At 29.7% G+C, this 18,843-nt stretch overlaps 3 protein-coding genes across 5 annotated transcripts in view; 1 reads left to right on the top strand and 2 right to left on the bottom strand.

The window, feature by feature from the left end:
- Window positions 1–6,642: 6,642 nt before the first annotated feature.
- On the bottom strand, window positions 6,643–8,368 carry LOC148228255 (prostatic acid phosphatase-like). The gene has a single exon (XM_088199928.1). The coding sequence runs from the start codon at window positions 7,953–7,955 to the stop codon at window positions 6,654–6,656; it is 1,302 nt and encodes a 433-aa protein (XP_088056054.1). The 5' UTR covers window positions 7,956–8,368; the 3' UTR covers window positions 6,643–6,653.
- A 1,050-nt stretch (window positions 8,369–9,418) lies between these two features.
- LOC148228254 (prostatic acid phosphatase-like) lies at window positions 9,419–11,189 on the top strand. The gene has a single exon (XM_088200146.1). It carries the CDS (start codon window positions 9,488–9,490, stop codon window positions 10,775–10,777), a length of 1,290 nt encoding a protein of 429 aa, XP_088056272.1. The 5' UTR covers window positions 9,419–9,487; the 3' UTR covers window positions 10,778–11,189.
- Window positions 9,436–18,843, bottom strand: part of LOC148228253 (uncharacterized) — a 29,736-nt gene continuing 20,328 nt past the window's right edge. For all 3 annotated transcript variants that reach the window (XM_088200142.1, XM_088200144.1, XM_088200143.1), the window contains 4 exons: window positions 18,101–18,448; window positions 17,901–18,030; window positions 16,932–17,069; window positions 9,436–12,320 (listed from right to left, as the gene is read on the bottom strand). In XM_088200142.1, coding sequence (XP_088056268.1) covers window positions 12,142–12,320; window positions 16,932–17,069; window positions 17,901–18,030; window positions 18,101–18,448 — 795 coding nt within the window. In that variant the 3' untranslated portion in view covers window positions 9,436–12,141. The remainder of the gene's footprint in view (window positions 12,321–16,931; window positions 17,070–17,900; window positions 18,031–18,100; window positions 18,449–18,843) is intronic.

Raw genomic sequence — 18,843 nt, 5'->3', positions numbered from 1 at the left:
TTTGGTTTGAGCTCTATACGATGATTTTGACTAATTCAAAGAATGTTGCAATCAATTAAAACAGAAGTAGTATTGAAAAAAAAATACAGTTGTTTTATATTATTATTTCAATTGTTATTCCATGTATTTGTTTATTTAATTTGTATTTTGTTTTATCATATATAAATAATTTATTATAAATTTCACTGTACAATCAGATTTTTGCTATAAAGAGATTTCGTAAAAATTATTCACTTAATTTAGCTGCATCATTAGTTATTCCCCTAAAAATTATGATACATAGTTTTTGATGTGACTTTCTGAACTAGTGAATCTGTCTGGTATATTATTTGTTTTTCATATATATCAATATATAGTTAAAGATAAAGGTCAGTGTGGGGCGCTTGTGTCGAATGCGGGAGAGCCCGGATAAATCTAAGTGGTGTGGCAATATATTAAAAGTTCAAAGTATAGTAGTTGTGATTAAGTAAGAATTTAAAGCTTCTCTAAATAAGTGATATGTGTATAATCCGGATTATTGTGAACCTTTTTATATATTTACTGCGAGCAGCTTTAGTGAACAAGATAAATATTATTGAGAAAAAATTATGCAGATTTGCTATTTTTCTCTCTTTAGTCCAGCGCGTGAATATATTGTTTATGAGAATACTTTTTTAATTTTCCATTTTAATATCACAGGCGCTTACCTGGAACACAATAAATACCTACAAGTAAATAGTAAGGCACTAGAATAAAATCAAAATCAGTGACATCTATTATATTATATAAACTAGTATTATTTAAATATATGTCAATATGTACGATCTAGATTTTTTAATATAATTTATCACAATATTCATCCGTAAGATAAAAAAATCAGTGAAACCCTAATCCTAAAAAACGCTAGGATTCGTATGAAATTTGTTCCTATGACTTTCAGTTACTATACTTTATTTGGGTTAACACACAGTTCAAGAGTTATCTATTTCATCATTATTCATTATTACGAAAGAGATTGCAAGTTTGAGTTTACGCTCTGAATGATTTTAATTTCTATAAATTTGTTCAAAATATAAGCAAGAGTATATGGAACGTATATCCGTATCGTGTGCCTTAGAGCTAATTGCGAAAATCCAAACTTGCCATATCTTTCTTAATTATGAATAAATATGAAATGGATAGCTCTTGAGCTGACTGTGCTAACGCAAATATTATACTGCTGATATATCGTGTTAATTTATTTATAATCATTGTTTTTTTTGTAAAAAAATTATGGTTTGAACCGTAAGTCACTTCTCTTCAACGAAGATTTCGTAAGCGTTCTTTGTTTGCGTTTTCTAAAGTCTGTGGCAATTACTACTTCTGGGGATTCTCATGAAGTGATTTTTTCGAAGGTTGATCCATAAAGCGCCTTTATTTAAATGTTGCTTTTTCATCCTGAATTATTAATATTTATATTTTAAAATATTATTAAATTAAATTGTGATTATTGTGATATACTAAATTACAAAATTTATACTTTAATTAATTAAAAAATGATCATATACTTATTAATTGAAAAATGAAAAGTGGTGACTATTCAAAACATTTTCAGAACTACTTTAAAAATATTTTGCCTTCACGCTGCATCCACGGAACGATGCCCTCGGGGTCAGCTAGAAGCCTACGCCATCTCGTCTTACAACGACAACAAGTCTGTGCCCCTGGATAATGTGCTCCGAAGCTGTGTTTCCTTTGCATGTTCAACTATTGCTGTTTATTTGCTTATCCGTATATATGTATATGTTAATAATGTAAATTTCTTTACATAATACAAGGTTTTGTGCTTAATTTTGAAATGGCTTGAATTGAGTTACCTGTGATTCAAAAATAACTAGCAATACACATATGTTTATGTATTTTTGATTTTTAATCGATTTTATGTACTGTACTAATATATACATATAATAACTTATTCTATGAAGATAATTTGAAAAATTATGTTTTAATATACATACAACCTTTTCATTTATTTTGTAAATTTAATGGTATTAATTGGTACGTATAATAATTTATACTTCGACAAGATCTACTAATTTGGATTTAAATTATTTTTAGGCACATGTTCGCGTTGCAATTTAATAAATAAAATCTCGTTTTACTGCTCGTTCGGGGATTGAAGTGCTATGCTCACGAGCAAATTCAAAAACGTTTTTGGGCCGGTGCTGAATAATGAATTGCAAAGAGGTAGCTACTCGTCGAACATCAAACTGCGATCAGGGAGGTTTTAATTATTCCCATTTGCCTGGTATATCTAGAGGTAGGCAACTGCGCTCAACATCAATACGATCAGTTCGAATATTAACTCAAAGCACTGTTATAAACTGTTATTTACACATGCTGATTATGGAGCTAACGAACGAAAAGTTATTCAAATTAAAACCAATCTACATATTGAGTAATTAAATAAACTTATAAATATAATTATTATTTAAAATTAAATATTATAGAAAAGCTGCAGTTAGCTACTTGCTGCTTTGTTGACTAGTTGACTCCAATTTCGCTTGTTAATCTGAAGTAATAGTTTGAAGCGTTCAAAAAGCACGTTTTCTGTGCAGAGTTTCACGTTTAAATGGCTTAGTTTTAAAGCAAAAAGTTGCACCAGTGTATTACGAAAATAAAATAAAACTTAACCGCACATAAGGTTCATAAAATGTTGCAGTTGCACATTTAAACTTTCATGTTTCGGCTTTATCTTATAGTTTCAACTTGTAGTTTATGTCAAAAATCTGTTAATTCAATAAACATATTTATAAATTTCATATAGTAAACCTAATTAATATTTTATCTCTAAATGTAAAAGTAAATTTAATGATATAAAATTTGCTCTTGCGGACCTGAATTTTAAGTACCAACTACATACATCCATCATACAGATTTTAAAACACACAAGGGTCTCATATTTGTCGTAGTTTAGTACCCCCAAAACACTTAAACAGGAGCATTAACATGTATGCACGTACATCATAAATTTTAGCGCTTATTATTTATACGAGCACCACTCAGCAACTAGTATAAGAATATAATTATATACGGAGTTATCTTATCATTTACATCATGAATATCTAATATAACCATATTACTAATGGTTGACTAATAAAAGATTCACAGGATTAAATGGGGTGTAAAGCTCGTAAAAAATCATATAGTTTTTAATGAATAAATGGATGTGAGACTGGATTTTTTATTGGAAAATATTTATTATTATAGTTAACTGAAACTTGCTAAGATATTTCTGCCAACCCAATATAAAATATATTACGTGGGAAAAAATATATGTAATTTGATGTATAAATGAAGGCCAATATATAAATGTATAAATAAGGTCAGAGAAAAGATTAGAGGTTTGGGTGGCATACAGTAATAATTTTCATTAATAAACATTTTCGGCTCTCTAGTAGAACTGGTTTGAGTCGGATCAGTCACTACTTTTCTTAGCTTGCTATTTTTTGCACTCCTCAGAGCTTCCATTCTCATATGTTTTTCACTTTTCCTCCGACTTTCTTTCTTTTTCCAGTCGTCTCAAGTACTCCTAGAACATTCGTCTTTTTTCAGTCGTTTAAATATTCCTAGAACATTAAGTCGTCTAAGTACTCCTAGAACATTCGTTTTTTTTTCAGTCGTCATTTTTCCAGTCGTCTCAAGTACTCCTAGAACAGTCGTTTCAAGTACTTCTAGAACATATCCACAATTTAGTTTTCACTTAGTTATTTTTAGTTTAATCGATCATTCTCTGCTCCTTACAGAATCTAATATTTTTTTCTTTATACATAAGGTTTGTACTAATAATCCTATTTTGCCAGAGACGTCATTTTAATTTCATTTCAATCTCTTAACTTTTTCAGAAGTGAGTTAATTTATACACATTGATTATAAATTAACTCATAGTGAATTAATTTTAAGTATTTTTTCATAATTATTTATGTTGCTTATTATATTGCATTTACTGCAAATTATTATTTGATTTATTATACTTCTTTTTGTATTAGTGTATTTAAATATTTTATTTTACCACTATTTTTATATATTACTTAGCTTATGTGGATTTTTTTATATCAATTCAGAAGCTCTCAATATTTTTAAGTAATACATAATATGAAGTTCTCAACGAGTTTTTGAAACTCTTTAGAAAATTAGTATCATATACTAAATAAAATAAATGTAGCTTCTGAATCAAAACAAGTTTGATATGCATGATTTATTAAAAATGTTTATGATTTAATTATTGATCTTTTTGTATCAAATATACAACTATTATATACTGTTTTTATAAATCACTAATATTTAAATAAACATGTAATTTACTTTTGACATGCTATGATAATGTTGAAATAAAAATTCTTTGAAGGTGCTGATACTGCTTATATATCCACGTTTCATAGCTCGGCAGTAAAAGTTACTTGATGCCGGTCACGACTGACGGATTGACAAGGAAAGGAAACGTTAAACGATTACCTTGCTTTCCTGGCCTTACAAAAGAGCCGCAAGGCATATAGTCATACGTCCAAGACATATGTCAGCCTGAAAACACGAATATTGTGTTGATAAATAAGAATAAAGTTTTGTGTTATTTGAACTGACCATAAATAAATTTTCTCAAAAACCTAATAATAAAACTTAGCTAATATTTAAAGCACACTAAGATTACATATACATCAGATTCTTAATTTGTGCATCTTAAAAAAATAGCATAAACGTGTGTGAAGATCATTATAAATATTTTTTGATAAGTTTTTCTCTTTCAAATTTAAAATCAAATTCATTTGTTAGATTTAGGTAATTGGGTATAAGTAATTTCTCAATTAAAACCAGTGTTTCTCAAACTTTAGATATTGAAAATATAATTTGTAAATATATTAAACTATATATGTATGTATTTATTGGACTTAGAAATTAAGTACGTGAAATTAGTGCTCAACTATCATCTGTGTACAATTCATAATATAATAATATTTCACGTCTTATGAACGACAGAAATGCACACTTGTATTGTAGATAGTGACAGGCGTTCAAATGATCGATTACCAAGAGCAAAATCGCATTAAAGCAATGTGTGTTTCGTAGTAGATAACGACAGATTAGTAGATAGGAACAGTTCATCAGATCGTCTAAAAATCTACATAAAAATAAGTAATAATCAAAGCATTTCATTGTTCCCCTTTCGCCCTTCATATACTTTTTAACTACTTCTTTGTTTTTTCTCACTATACCGACATCATTCTAAAAAGTTGCATATTTCAGAATACCGATTATTTTGATAAGGATACATAATGATAGATCGCGAAGCGCGAGAATATGAGCGCTAACTACAATAATTTTAATCTGATCATTAGATAGTCGATTGCATTAGATTATAATACAATCATTGCATTGATCACAATGATCAACGCGATGCAACAGTTATAAATCAACGGTTATTAAATACATAATCATGGTATTAACTTAATAAAAATAATCGAGATCTTATTGTGCATTAAAATATAGATACTGATTGATTTATTTAAGGATTTAATGATGTGAGCAACAATATATATATATTAAATTATTTTATAAAATATGTTTATAAAATTTATATAAATCGTCACTAGATGTCTATCATCCATACTATATCTAAAAGGCTTAAAAAACAATTTAAAGCAATGTTTTTGTCGTATATAGTTTTTAAATGTTTATTATGTTTATCATATAACATAAATGAAATTAATTAAATGTATTATGAAAGGTACAAAGCAATTTATATGGCTATTTTATAAAATTTATAAAAGATATGGTAATCAAATTAACAGTTATATGATATTATTTCATTGTAATAATCATTGTATTTTTAATAATTTAATGTCAAAAATTAGTATGATTGTTTTGTAAGTATCACACGCATTAAAAAATCAATGAAGAGTACTAGTATGAAGAGTACTAAGAGTAACTAGTGTAGAATAACTTTTATATTATATTAGTTATCTAATATATATCATTCTAAACAAAAATGTTATTTTAAGTATTACCATTTATGAACCAATTATGTTGTTATCTGAACTATAAATATGTTTGCTGAAGCAACAATAACTCTCAGTCGGTGAACTAAAGCGTTGTCAAACGTACATAACTTATTATATCTGGAATGTTTAGCTCCATGCAATTATTTTTATTTCTAAACTTCATTACCATCATAAGCTATAAAGCTTTAAAATACTCATGTTACCGTTAAAAACTAAGCGTCACAATTGAATTTGCAGTTACTAATAAAACAAATATTAAAATAATGAATAATTATATTTAGCTAAGTTTAAAACCAATAATAAATTATTATTTCATTTCCTGCTTTATATATGGGTCTATATAATTGTTTATTATATTAATAATTAATTTGATTATTATTATTATTATCAATGTTGTATAATAAAATATGTATTATTTTAGTATTTAATTGATATATGCATCTAGTTTATAAAGTTGTAAGATAATGTTAAAAATAAATAAACATTTATGTATGATTTCAATGTCCATATAATTTATTAAACAAATAGTTTATAAATAATTTGATTTATAATAAATTACTTAACATAAATTATTTGATAAATGATATTATATTAAAATTTATATGAGATTCACTTTTTGTATCACAGATTGTTAAATAATCACAGTGATTGGTAATAGTATTGATTTTGATGTTTTACAACGTTCAACTTCTTGCGGAGGTGATTTTCGGCAACGTCGTTATAGCAGAATACATTTTTATAAGCACGTGATAAACCTACCACAAGCATAGCTCCAAGAGCGGCCGAACCTAAGCAAGCACACATTAAAATCAGCGCACTATTAGCGTTCGAGATTTGGCTAGTAGGCTTGTATTCTTTTTGAGCAACGCTCTTCAATAATTTTCTATTACACTCATGATTTATATTTTTCGGTACTACAGATCGCAAGTACTTTGATAAGAAATTTAACGAGCAGGGACCTTCACATTCTGGCAACAATTGTTCTATGAAAGCTGTATTGTTATCAACTCTGTAGAAAATCTTCAAGTATTTTTCTCGAGTGCTATTCCTCCAATATAGTTCCATTAAAAGAGCAGAAGAAAAGCCTGGTGGTATTCCGTCGAATATCTTGAATGCCGAAAGTATTCCACCAATGTTTAGATCATGTGCAGAATATAAATTTATTTTAAACGGATCATCAGCATCTTTAAGTTGTGAATTTTCTAAGATATCCTTTATTAACGGGCCATACCTCAATCTAATCGATAGTTCGGTCCGTGCACTCACAACTAATGATTCGCCTGCCAGTTTTGTCAGAGGTTCTGGATATATGGCTTTTGTCCAAGCGGGTAGCTGCAGTCCTCGCATCTCTTCAATCACCAAGTTTGTGAAAACATTACCGACTTCAACGAGTTTATTTATTTCCTTACCAAGATTTTTGGATAAGAATTTATAAAAATGGTGTCGTTTTCTTTCTTCATTTTTAAACTCTTCATTTTCCAGGATGTTCTTTAGCTCTTCGTCATATCGTGGGCACTTTTTGTAAGAGAAGAATAGATCGTCGCAGCTATGAGGTGATGAGAAGATCGGTATGGACTCACCAGGATATAGCCCCGATAGAAGAGATGAAGCTGATTTTAGCGTTCGCGATGTATTTGTGCTTCTAACCAACAAACCATCAGACGTATAGTTTAGCGGCAAATAAGATCCATAACGCTCTCGAATAATTGTACCCAGCTTCTTCATTTGTCTTGCACCTTCAGCAGTAAGAACTTTAAATCCTTCCGGCCAGTAAGAAATATCTTTATAGGGATCACTGGGATATAAGTTCTTTGGTGTTCGCATTCCGTGTCTTGTTACGATGGAGACAAGCAAAAGTTCATCCTTTGAGTCAGGAACTATTGAACTGGTTGCTTCAATCAGAAATCCACAAAGCAAGAGGCACTGCACAGCAGATACCATTTCGCTCGTATAGAAGTACACAATGTATCCAGTCGACGGAATAGAATGAAACTGAACACATAGTAATGAGTCGAATTATTTATACTATGGATTTATTTACACAAATGAGACAAATCCCAAATACATTATCATTACACAATGAATTTTGAACTGCAAATAAAACATTATTGTTGTTTGTTTAGTGTAGATATTGAAGCGTGGGTTTGTCCCATGTTATTGTTTTAAGAAATTATAAAAATAAGGATGCAATGATGTATTATATCTTTGCAATGTACTAGCAGTCTAAATTTAAATATATAATGTATTAATACTGCTCCTACTGCAACTATATTTTATAAAGTCTTACAAAACTATGACACAAACGTTTCTCAAAATAAAATATACAGTATCTTAGATTATCTCCTTTTTGTATATAAAATTATTTTTGTACTCTAACTATCTTATCCAAAGCTGAAAATCTTTTTTAGATACTAAGTCGAAAACAGTTAATATTTAACTGCATGAATATTCGTTCCTGGTCTTATACTGTTTTTATAAATATAAGCATCATAATTTAATATATCTATCAGCATTTATGTTAAAATTGTGTGTATAGCTTTAGTAAAAAGTAAGAATTTTTTCAGAACTACAGCAATGTATGTGCAGTATTATATATGTATATTGAAACTAATTTATCTTTCTATTAAAACGGCATTTTATATATTTTTTAATGCAGTTATTGTAATACAACAAAGAAAATATAGTATTATTTTTCGCAATCATTAGTTTTCTCTGAATATAAACAATTGTTAACATACTGATAAACTTTTATCTTAAGAATGCAAATATTATAATTATGTGTATTAACGATTTATAATTCGGTGCAATTATAGATTGTATTTCATCATTCATTCATCTATAAACATATAAAATTAAATTAAACTTCTAAAACACATAGCATATTTGATTAGCAGCAAACGTCAAAGTTTGACAGTGCTAGTTTTAATTTTGGCCATAACGCATTTTTTATTCATCATCTATAAATATAATTTGTACAATTATTTAAATTTAAATTTTACACAAAAAGCAATAAAAACGTTATTATATTAAAAAAAAACAATTATATTAAAAAAAATATAATATAACAAGTTTGTGAAAATAAATAAAACATATAATTCTCTCTATTCAAAATAACTTTTATATCATAATATACGTTACAGTAATTTTAAAATAAAGGCTTTATATTACATGACTAACGAGATTATTTTTATTTTATCTCATTTATATATTCGAGTACATATCTGACAAAATCAGTGCAAACTAGTTAATATAAAATATGAAACGCATGACACACATAACGAATCATAAATCATAAACAAACAAACGACAAACACACTTTCTTTGGCGTTCAAATTTCATTTTGTGATAATGTACCAATTGGGCTTTATCTCGTTCGTCATGCTATATATAAAATTCAACTGCGATATCGCTCGCCGCCTTCAGTCTTAAATTTACCCGTCGACGGCACACATCGTCCATTTTTGAGCAAAAAAATGGATTCGACTGCGCTGTGCCTCCTGTGTTTGAGCTTCTTTGCTACCGCAAAAAGTTCCATATTACCTGACTCAGACGACGAACTTCTGCACGTTTCCGTTGTGACGAGAACCGGGATGAGAACGCCGATGTACCTGTATCCAAGCGACCCTTACAAGGATAGTTCTCATTGGCCAGAAGGAATGAAGATTCTAACAAATGAAGGTATCCAGCAGATGAAGAAACTCGGAACCATTCTTCAGGAGCGATACGATTCTCAACTACCAGATAACTACACATCGGATAGCTTATTAGTGAGGAGCACAAATACGTCCAGAACTCTAACATCAATAATATCTTTAATATCAGGCTTATATCCAAAAGAAGCAATACCTATATTCTCCTCTGCCATTGGGTGCGATGATCTATTCTTCTCTTATATAAATTGCCCGGAATACGATGATGAAATGCAGAAAATCCTAGATAGCACTGAATTCAAGATAAAAGAAAATCAACGCCATCATTTATATAAATTCCTGAGCTATCATCTGGGCAAAGAAGTTAATACGCTTGATGAAATTGCGAATATCTATTCAAATTTTATAATTGAAAACATGCGACAACTAAAACTACCTAGATGGTCTACGACTATATATCCTGAACCTTTATCAGAACTCGCTGGAAAAGCATTGGCTGTGAGTGCTACAACTGAACATTCTACAAGATTGAGGTATGGACCATTGATAAAGGATCTCTTGGAGAACGCAAAAGATGCTGATGTAAATAGACCATTCAAGATGAATTTGTATTCTGCTCATGACTCTAACATTGTTGGGATACTATCAGCTTTGAATGTATACGATGGAACACCTCCGGGTTTCTCTTCTGCTCTATTGATGGAAGTCTACTGGAACAACACTGAGCTGGAGAAATATATAAGGATCTTCTATAGAGTAGATAACAATACAGATTTCAACGAGTTATCGATACCAGAATGCGAAGATAGCTGCTCTTTGAACTTCATGATAGAATTCCTAAAGCCTGTTATACCAAAAAATATAAATCACGAGTGTAAAAGAATGTTAAGGTTAGACGAAGATGAGTTAAACAGTCAAAGTGTAGATACTAACAGTTCGCTGGTGTTGCTAACTGCTTGCTTAGGGTCAGCGGCTCTCGGTGCTTCGCTTATGATATGCGTATCGCGTGTTTACAAGGATATATTTAGTTACGACAACGATGATAACTATTATTACAAAAAGATAAATAATGTTATTAAGGATAAAAATCGATACTATTATCAATCATTATGATTTTTTTACTTGTCTTTGTGATCTGTGATTGAAAATATCTCTGATAAAGTATTATATAAATCTCATTTGAATATCTGTGTGGATTCAATCAACAGCTTAGAACTTAGAAAATATATAATTATAGCTACGATTGTGATAGTAAATAAAACTACGTTTTATATACAATAATTTAAATTTATTGCATAAAGGTAAACATTAAAGCTGGTATCAAATTAATTTTTACAGTCTTTTCACAATATATATATTACTAATGTTATGAATATATAACAAATTTATATATTACACATAAAAATAAATCTGTATTTTTTCGACATAATTTTAATTAATATATTTATCATATACAAATGTGTATAATTAATGTGTGTTAAAATTTAAATAAACTCTCATTGTTGTCGTATTGTACATACGTGTATTATCCATATTTTTATTTAAATATATCTTACATTTTTTTTAAATAAAATAATAATGAACATAAATAACTTTAAGATCATTATATAATACATCCATATACATTTATATTTTTATTATATTTTTAATATAAAATACAGCAAACGTTACATCCATTTTTGTCAACACTTAGCACTATCATTATTAAATTTGGGTAAAAATAATAGACCATGATTATTTAATACATATTTGGCATTCAAATAATACTGTTATACATAATATTAACAACAATAATAGATATGTTTTTGGCATTTTTTTTCATAAAAATAAATATTTTTTTATTAAATCACTATATTTTTATACATTATAATCATGTTTTAAAAATAAATAAATTTAATAATAATATAATTGATTTTTATGGTTATATAAAATACGTATAAATATAATCCTAACATTCAATCGTGTGAATATTGTAAGAAGAGGGAGTTCATTAATTTGCTAATGTTGGTACTACTGCGATTCTTGCGCCAATCGAAAAATGATTGTCTTATCATTTAATACGTACCTAAACTTTTTTCGCATATGGAAATATCACAAATTATATAAATTAAATAATTCGCGTTCTCGTCATAAATCCCTTTATTTGCTAGACTCACTTACCTATGTATTTATTATAAACACTCGGTTTTCGAATACTGTAAAAAGGTACATTGAGCAAAAAGGTAATAAGCCACGTCAAACGGCACAGTCTACAATAATTTTGACTTTGTCACATGGCACAGTGGCTTCTTAAATGTGTTCGTTCATATTATAAATATGCTCTCTCGAAGTAATGAATGTAAACCGTCGCCCCTTAAACGCTAAAATGTAATGAATAGTTTACATGATACAAAATATCGATAGAGTCATATCAAAGGGTGCCCTCTTTTGAAGCGGGACTATATAGAGAAAAATCCACGAAAGCCATTGGAAAACGATCAACGGTCTGGGATGAAGAGTAGAGGAAACGCAGCAATGGGCAGTGCCAGCATCAGAGTTCTGAGAGTCCAACGGGCGCAGAGTAACCATCTCATCATCAAAGATAAGGCTATACCTAAGCTCTTGAACGATAGTGATAGGGCAGTGAGACCGCCACAAAATGGATCGTCGATAAGTGCTGAAATTGAAAAAAAATATATAGGTCAATTAGGTAGATCCGAAGTGACGAGACACGAAATACCTTTTCCGAGTGATTGCATCATAAGCTATTTCGAGATTGAGCCCTAGAATATCCGAGGGTTGTGTAACTAGGTTTATATCTCCATTGGCAACTGTCAGATTTATCTCATAATATTTTCGTCTGTTATTTACGTATATTATTTATTTTCATAATATTTTATATAACCTCGATCTAATTGGAATCGAACATGTTTAGAATAACTTAAATCTAGTTATGATTTATCATTTAACTAATTATAGTAAACATATTTATTATTCGACTACTTATTCTAATAATTTGTATGTATAATAATACATTAAATTAGATCAGTCAGAGTTCCAAATAAATATTCAGTAGTAAATCAACATCCATTTATTAAGAGTTGCTCTTAATTTTACACAGTAGCAAAAACCAAATATTATAACTTAACATATTATATAATTATTAGAAGTAATATATCACATAATGTTTGAGAAACACTGGCAAACCCGGTCGTCATTGTTTCTCAAACATTGCTTACGCCATTCTATGTCTACATAAATATATGTGCGTTTAAAATTGTGATGGCTTAGAGTACATACTTGATCGTGTATATAAATAGCCATATATAATAATATAGTTGTCATTACTAAATAAATATATACTAGATGTGTCACATAGCTCTGCAAGGGGTCAACTTAAAACGCCATTTGAAACTATATTCACACAATAGCCATAAAGAAAACTACTAAAACAAAGGTTTGGCTAAACAAAACAATATTTAAATAGGCATTTTGGAACACGCAATAATTGCATAATCAAGCACACCAACATAAAAACTCTCAAAACCGTTTTTAAAATCATCGAGATACGCCTCTAGAAAAAAATTAACTAAAAAAATAAACATTGTTGTACATATTCTTTGTAACTATCGGACGGTCGCCCATAAATAAACACATTATACTTTCCCTTTCGCTTGCTCGCGTGTTATGCCATGAGAGTATGTGAGAGATAAGGCGTGCGTTCCGCATGCCCTTATCTCTCACTCACTCTCATCACTATCTCACCGAACGCGCCTGCAATTTCGTTGTATTTGAATTGCGTAATACATGCAAATTTCTGGTATAACATTTAAATTGTTCTAATTACAGTGTTTAAATATCGTACATTGCTAAACTAAAGCTAGAAGCTTTTTCCGAGATACATATTTATTTATTTTGTAACATGATAGGCATTATCCTAATGCATTACAACAGTAAAAACATAATTAAAAAGTAAGTAGTGAGACATTAGACTGGAATTAAAGTCTGCAAATCAGTACTATCCATTTTTAAAATTATATACTATTATTACAGCCATAAAATCTAAAAAAACACCTATTTGCAAAGATCGACCGAAATTATATTAATAATCACTAATTTCGATCTCCCAGGCACGATAGAAACTGAAAAATATGTCATATAAGATTCGAACTTAAGTTTTTCAGGCATTAGTCACCGACCACTGGTCTATCGTGTTAGTATACACAGTAGTCTCCAATTCGAGTAATCGAGTACTCGATACTCGAGTATACTTGTCTATTTTTCAAGTACTTGATAATCGAGTATTTTGAAAATTACTCGATTAATACTCGAAATTAAAAAATTTTGAAATATTTCAGAAACAAAAATAATTTTAACTCGGTCCGGTAAAGGTTAACGTCTTGCTTTTATTTGGCATTTATGCCCGAAGTCCCGAGTTAGAGCGGTTACTATCAGCTATAATTTTTTCATAGTTCCATAGTTGCATAGTTCCGGTCGTCGGCTATGTTAGTGGGTACGACGGAGAAATTTCTTTTGTGTTTTCTGTTCGACAGTCCCGACTTATCTAATTTATGGCAATGAACAATATGAAATATCAACAAAAAAATTTTTTTAGGTTTTATGACTATGCAGTTGTAGCGTAAAGTGTTGTAAATTGTTTATACTGATCCCTCAGCTTAAAATATAAATCAAAACAATTGTGTGTTTTAAAGGCATTTAAAGTAAAGTCAGTTCTTTGCGAACCGTTTAGCTCTAGAGTGAAAGGGATTCACCCAAATACATCTTCGAAGGATATAGATTTAAATTCTTCGCATTAATCAAGAGTAGAATATTGTATATTGTTAAGAAAAAAAATCTATTCAAGAAGAATTACAAAATGCTATTTTGTCAATAGTCGAAGGAAATAAGAGAAAAGCAGAGAAGGGAATGAAAGAAGAGAACATAAAAAGAGAGTTCAAAAAATTTTATATCTATAAAAAGCGAACAGATATAAATTAGAAGCCTTATCTAACGCGTTAATGACAATAAGACCAACATCAACAGCAACGGAAAGGGTTTTTTCCATAACGGGAATAATAAAACCAAAGGTTAGCAGTAATATTAAATTCGAGGCACTTTTTGCATTATTGTTTTTAAAAAGTATGTTCGTGAAGTTAAAATAATTGTAAAAATTAACATACTAAGTATTTTATTTATTTATTTATATGTGCACGAATTTGAATAATAGCTATTTTGGTACATTTGGTAAATACTCGAAAGTACTCGAGTACTCGAGTATTTTAAAATTTTAATATTCGATACTCGAGTAGTTGATGGTTCGAGTAATTGGAGACTCTAATACACAGAAAGGTAGTGTATTTCACTGTACGCATCCGGTAAGTATACAAGTTACACAGTGCCCTCACGCTCTTCAATTGCACGTAACCCAAGAAAAATACCAATATATTATAAGCTTTATTGTATATATGTTCCATATTATAATGGAACATAGTGTCGATTTAAAAAAGGACAATCAAATCACTTACCACTTTTGTACGATGAAGCACGTTGTTATATATTTCATAATTAAAATTTAGTGGTGTTTTTGTTTTCATAAAATGACATTTTTATTATTTTTTATCCTCATCTATTTTATGTAATACTCGCGTATAATAATTAATCATTATTAATAGTTCCAATACAATTAACTGTATATTGTTAAATATTGATAATATCTACAAAATAAGACCTTTTTATAAAAAAAATAATGGCAAATCTTTTTGTTGCCAAAATATTTATCAAAATAGTAAACTTTAACTAATAACATAATTAATAATTAGCAGAATATATCAACAAAGTATAAATAATAAGATGCTATCTAGTCAATGTGTATATATTGTATGTAAACAATTATTCTGCAATTGATAAGCTATCAAATATTTTTGTTATGATTTGATGAAGCATTGGGAAATTTGAAACATATTATCCTTATTTATTTTGCATAAGCATAAGTTGATATTTATTTGTATTTTGACTGGTCTCATCCAGTTTAGAATATTAAGATTAATTTTTACTGGTGTGATATAAAGTAATTTTAACTTTTAATAAGAACGTACATTATTGAATAAACTAACGATTGATTTAAGCCAGTTATGAAAAATAGCGTAATAATATATATACATATTAACTTATCAAAATTGGACAAAGAAAAACCCAGAGTAATTTAAATATTTAAAATTTTATTTCTAAGAATTTTAAGTATTTATATATGCGTAAGAACACCTGAGTCACAAAAACTCGGAACGTAAAACCAGTTCAACGATAAACCAAAGAGGAGAGGAGAGGTACGAAAAAACGTATTCTCGGAACCAATTCGTCCGAAAAATTAAATATTAAAACAATTTAGGAAGCTGAGGCTAACAATTTAGCATCTACGCATAAAAGCAGAGGTTTTTAAATAAAATATTAGATTTGTAAATGAATTATACATTTTTGCGATGCCTGGTAAATAAATGATAAAAAAATACTGCTTCATCGCTAAAAAGATAAATAAACACATTTAATGAAAATAAAAATAATACGTATTGTTATTATTAATTAATTGCAACTTAGTACTGAGGGAGTTCTACGGATTAAAAAAATGTTAAACTCAAATTGTAGAAGTATACTAATCAATAGTCGATCTATAATATAATAAGTAATACACTGATCGCAGCTGCTTTTGCTCTGAACGTGAATGCTTTTTATGTTATCGGTGCATAGATTTTATAACTGCTCTAGAATTGTAAAAATAATTAATGCAACTCTAAGAAATCATTCGCATTCGTACCTTAAAAATAAATTTCAATGTATGATACATATATGATTTCTAAAAAAATAATAATTAACTGAGTATTTTAATGTACGGTGTAGCGTTACTATTGCATACATGTCAGTTAGGTTAGCTATGCGTCTATACTAGTATTCGTTACTTACATTCTTATTGTTAAGAAAACGTATTTGAACGAATCGATTAAAATTATAATAAATAATAATAATAAATGCAACGAATTGGTTTCTTAAAATTGATTATTCTTGAATATTTTAATTTATGATGTCAATCGTAAAAATCATCACAAATAGGTACGCGTCATCGAATGTCTCAGAAGTGGTAAAAAAGCAAAAAATCTCAACCAACAGTATTTTTTAACCTTGACATTCTCCAAGAGCACAATAAAAAAAAATTGCAATCAAGTATAGCAGAGGCTCAACGCATGCATTGAGGCGGCTGATTATGGGATACCCAATAATAATAGCAATTTTTACTTACTGGAGTGGACCAACTCCCAAACAGCATCACAACCAGCCCAAGCAGCCGCCATTACAGGTGGTAGTTGTCTATCGGCACGAGCGGCACGCCATAAAGACAGTGCTAGTAAAAGGCATCCGTGCCACATTAGACCAACGGCTGAAACATTTAAAATAAAGTTACTTACCCTTCCATATATGTTTAATTAACATTACAGCCTAATTAAAATTGTTTTTTTAGCAATATCTCTTTGAGACATTTGAAACTCTAAATACTAAATTTATGTTTTGTTTTGTTTTTTCGAAATTAACTATTCATTTTTATTTTAATGATTCAAAATATAATTTTCTTCTTAAAATATAACCTTCTACAACTCCTCGATGTTTTTTTTATTCCATTAGCATTTTTGGAGGCTTTGATGCAAAAAAACATAGTCTTCTTTTTACATCGTCTGCAATTTGATTTTTTACGTCTAGAAAATGTTGCATCGATCAAACTAAATTGTATTATGTGAATGAGATAAAAGCTTGTAGTCAAGTTCCATGGTTTTATTGAGATTTAGAACTATTCGACTTCTATTGACAAGTGCATGCCTTTTTTAACATCTACGTGTAAACGATCTAGCTGATCACAACAGAAGCTTGCTGTTATTGTATGGCCATGTTTGAGAGTTTCGTAATGCACAATCCCTTTGCAGTGAGTTCAGGCTTCGAGGCAGGTTTTGCAACTTGATCTTTGGATTACCACTGTCTTATACAACAATTATTCTCATACAATACCCATTTCTCATCTCCGGTTATCAAATGATTGAGAAAAAGCGACTAGCGATATTCTATATTCCCATAATCAATTGTTTTCTAGTGACTTTCTAGTTATGCCACAATCATATAAATGAATGATAAATGTTGCCAGATAAAAATTAAGTCTTGATGGATATGATATTACTGAAAACAAAACGCATGCAAAATCGTATATAAAAAAATGTTCTACCAGCTACTAATCTTCGACGACCATGTGCCAACAGCATGCTGAGTGTGCAAGCGACCAGCGCCCTCAATAAAGCGACTCCTACCAAAGCTCTCCATGGTTGTCCAGCTCCCGAAACGCACACTACATACCACTGCAACAAATTTTGCTCACACATACACCGATATAATATATTACAAGAGAAACCAAAATGTTTCGCTCACCTGCATCAGATGGGCGTACAAAAAACCTTGTTCTAAGCCGATAAAAAACGAAAGCGGACCCACAAGTCTCAGCCGAGAGTCCATCAGAGCTTTCAAGGACGACCTCCAAGGAGCAGGTCCCGCCGATGTGTCCGTTAAGGGCAAAGCCATGGAACTCAACCATGCAAGGCTGCAGCAAATAGCCATGAAAACCGCCAGCGGTATTCCGTCGCCCTCCAATCCGGCACTTGCTCCTGGCAGAGTTTCCTCTTGTCCAGGACACGCACGGGCTCCACACCAATTATCCCTCCAAAGCTCCAATTCCTCTTCTGACTCTGTCGGTTGCCATTCCTCGAAGGTCGAATTAATCTAATATCAAACGTGCAATAAAGCAAAGAGTACTAATCAGATTATTATGAAATAGAGATGAGTCGTTACTGTGAATACCTTTTTCAATATCAATTGCCATGCAATGTAAATAAACCTAATTCAACTGCTACCAAAAGTTTTTTTTAATTAAACTGTATTATTATATAAATACTGCTAGTTAAAATCTTTAAATCGGTCTAAATCAAAAATTCTGTTTCAATTTATTTTCTGGTATACATACATATATAGTTAATTAATGGCTATACATGTATCTCAAAAATTGTATGAGTTCCTTGTTTAATATATCAGGTAAATAAAACTGTGTAGATTAAAATTCTTTTATAGACAAATTTTCATAAGTTCATTCACAAACACTGTATTTTCTAACAAGTTAA

The sequence above is a fragment of the Plectrocnemia conspersa genome, unplaced genomic scaffold (assembly GCF_051122295.1).
Source record: "Plectrocnemia conspersa isolate PC_06_02 unplaced genomic scaffold, ASM5112229v1 ptg000012l, whole genome shotgun sequence".
In the NCBI taxonomy this organism is placed as follows: domain Eukaryota; kingdom Metazoa; phylum Arthropoda; class Insecta; order Trichoptera; family Polycentropodidae; genus Plectrocnemia; species Plectrocnemia conspersa.
This window is presented reverse-complemented; position numbering and strand designations above follow the sequence as displayed.

Coding starts and splice junctions, on each gene's coding strand:
- LOC148228255 (XM_088199928.1), bottom strand. CDS start 7,955: ATGGTATCTGCTGTGCAGTGCCTCTTGCTTTGTGGATTTCTGATTGAA.
- LOC148228254 (XM_088200146.1), top strand. CDS start 9,488: ATGGATTCGACTGCGCTGTGCCTCCTGTGTTTGAGCTTCTTTGCTACC.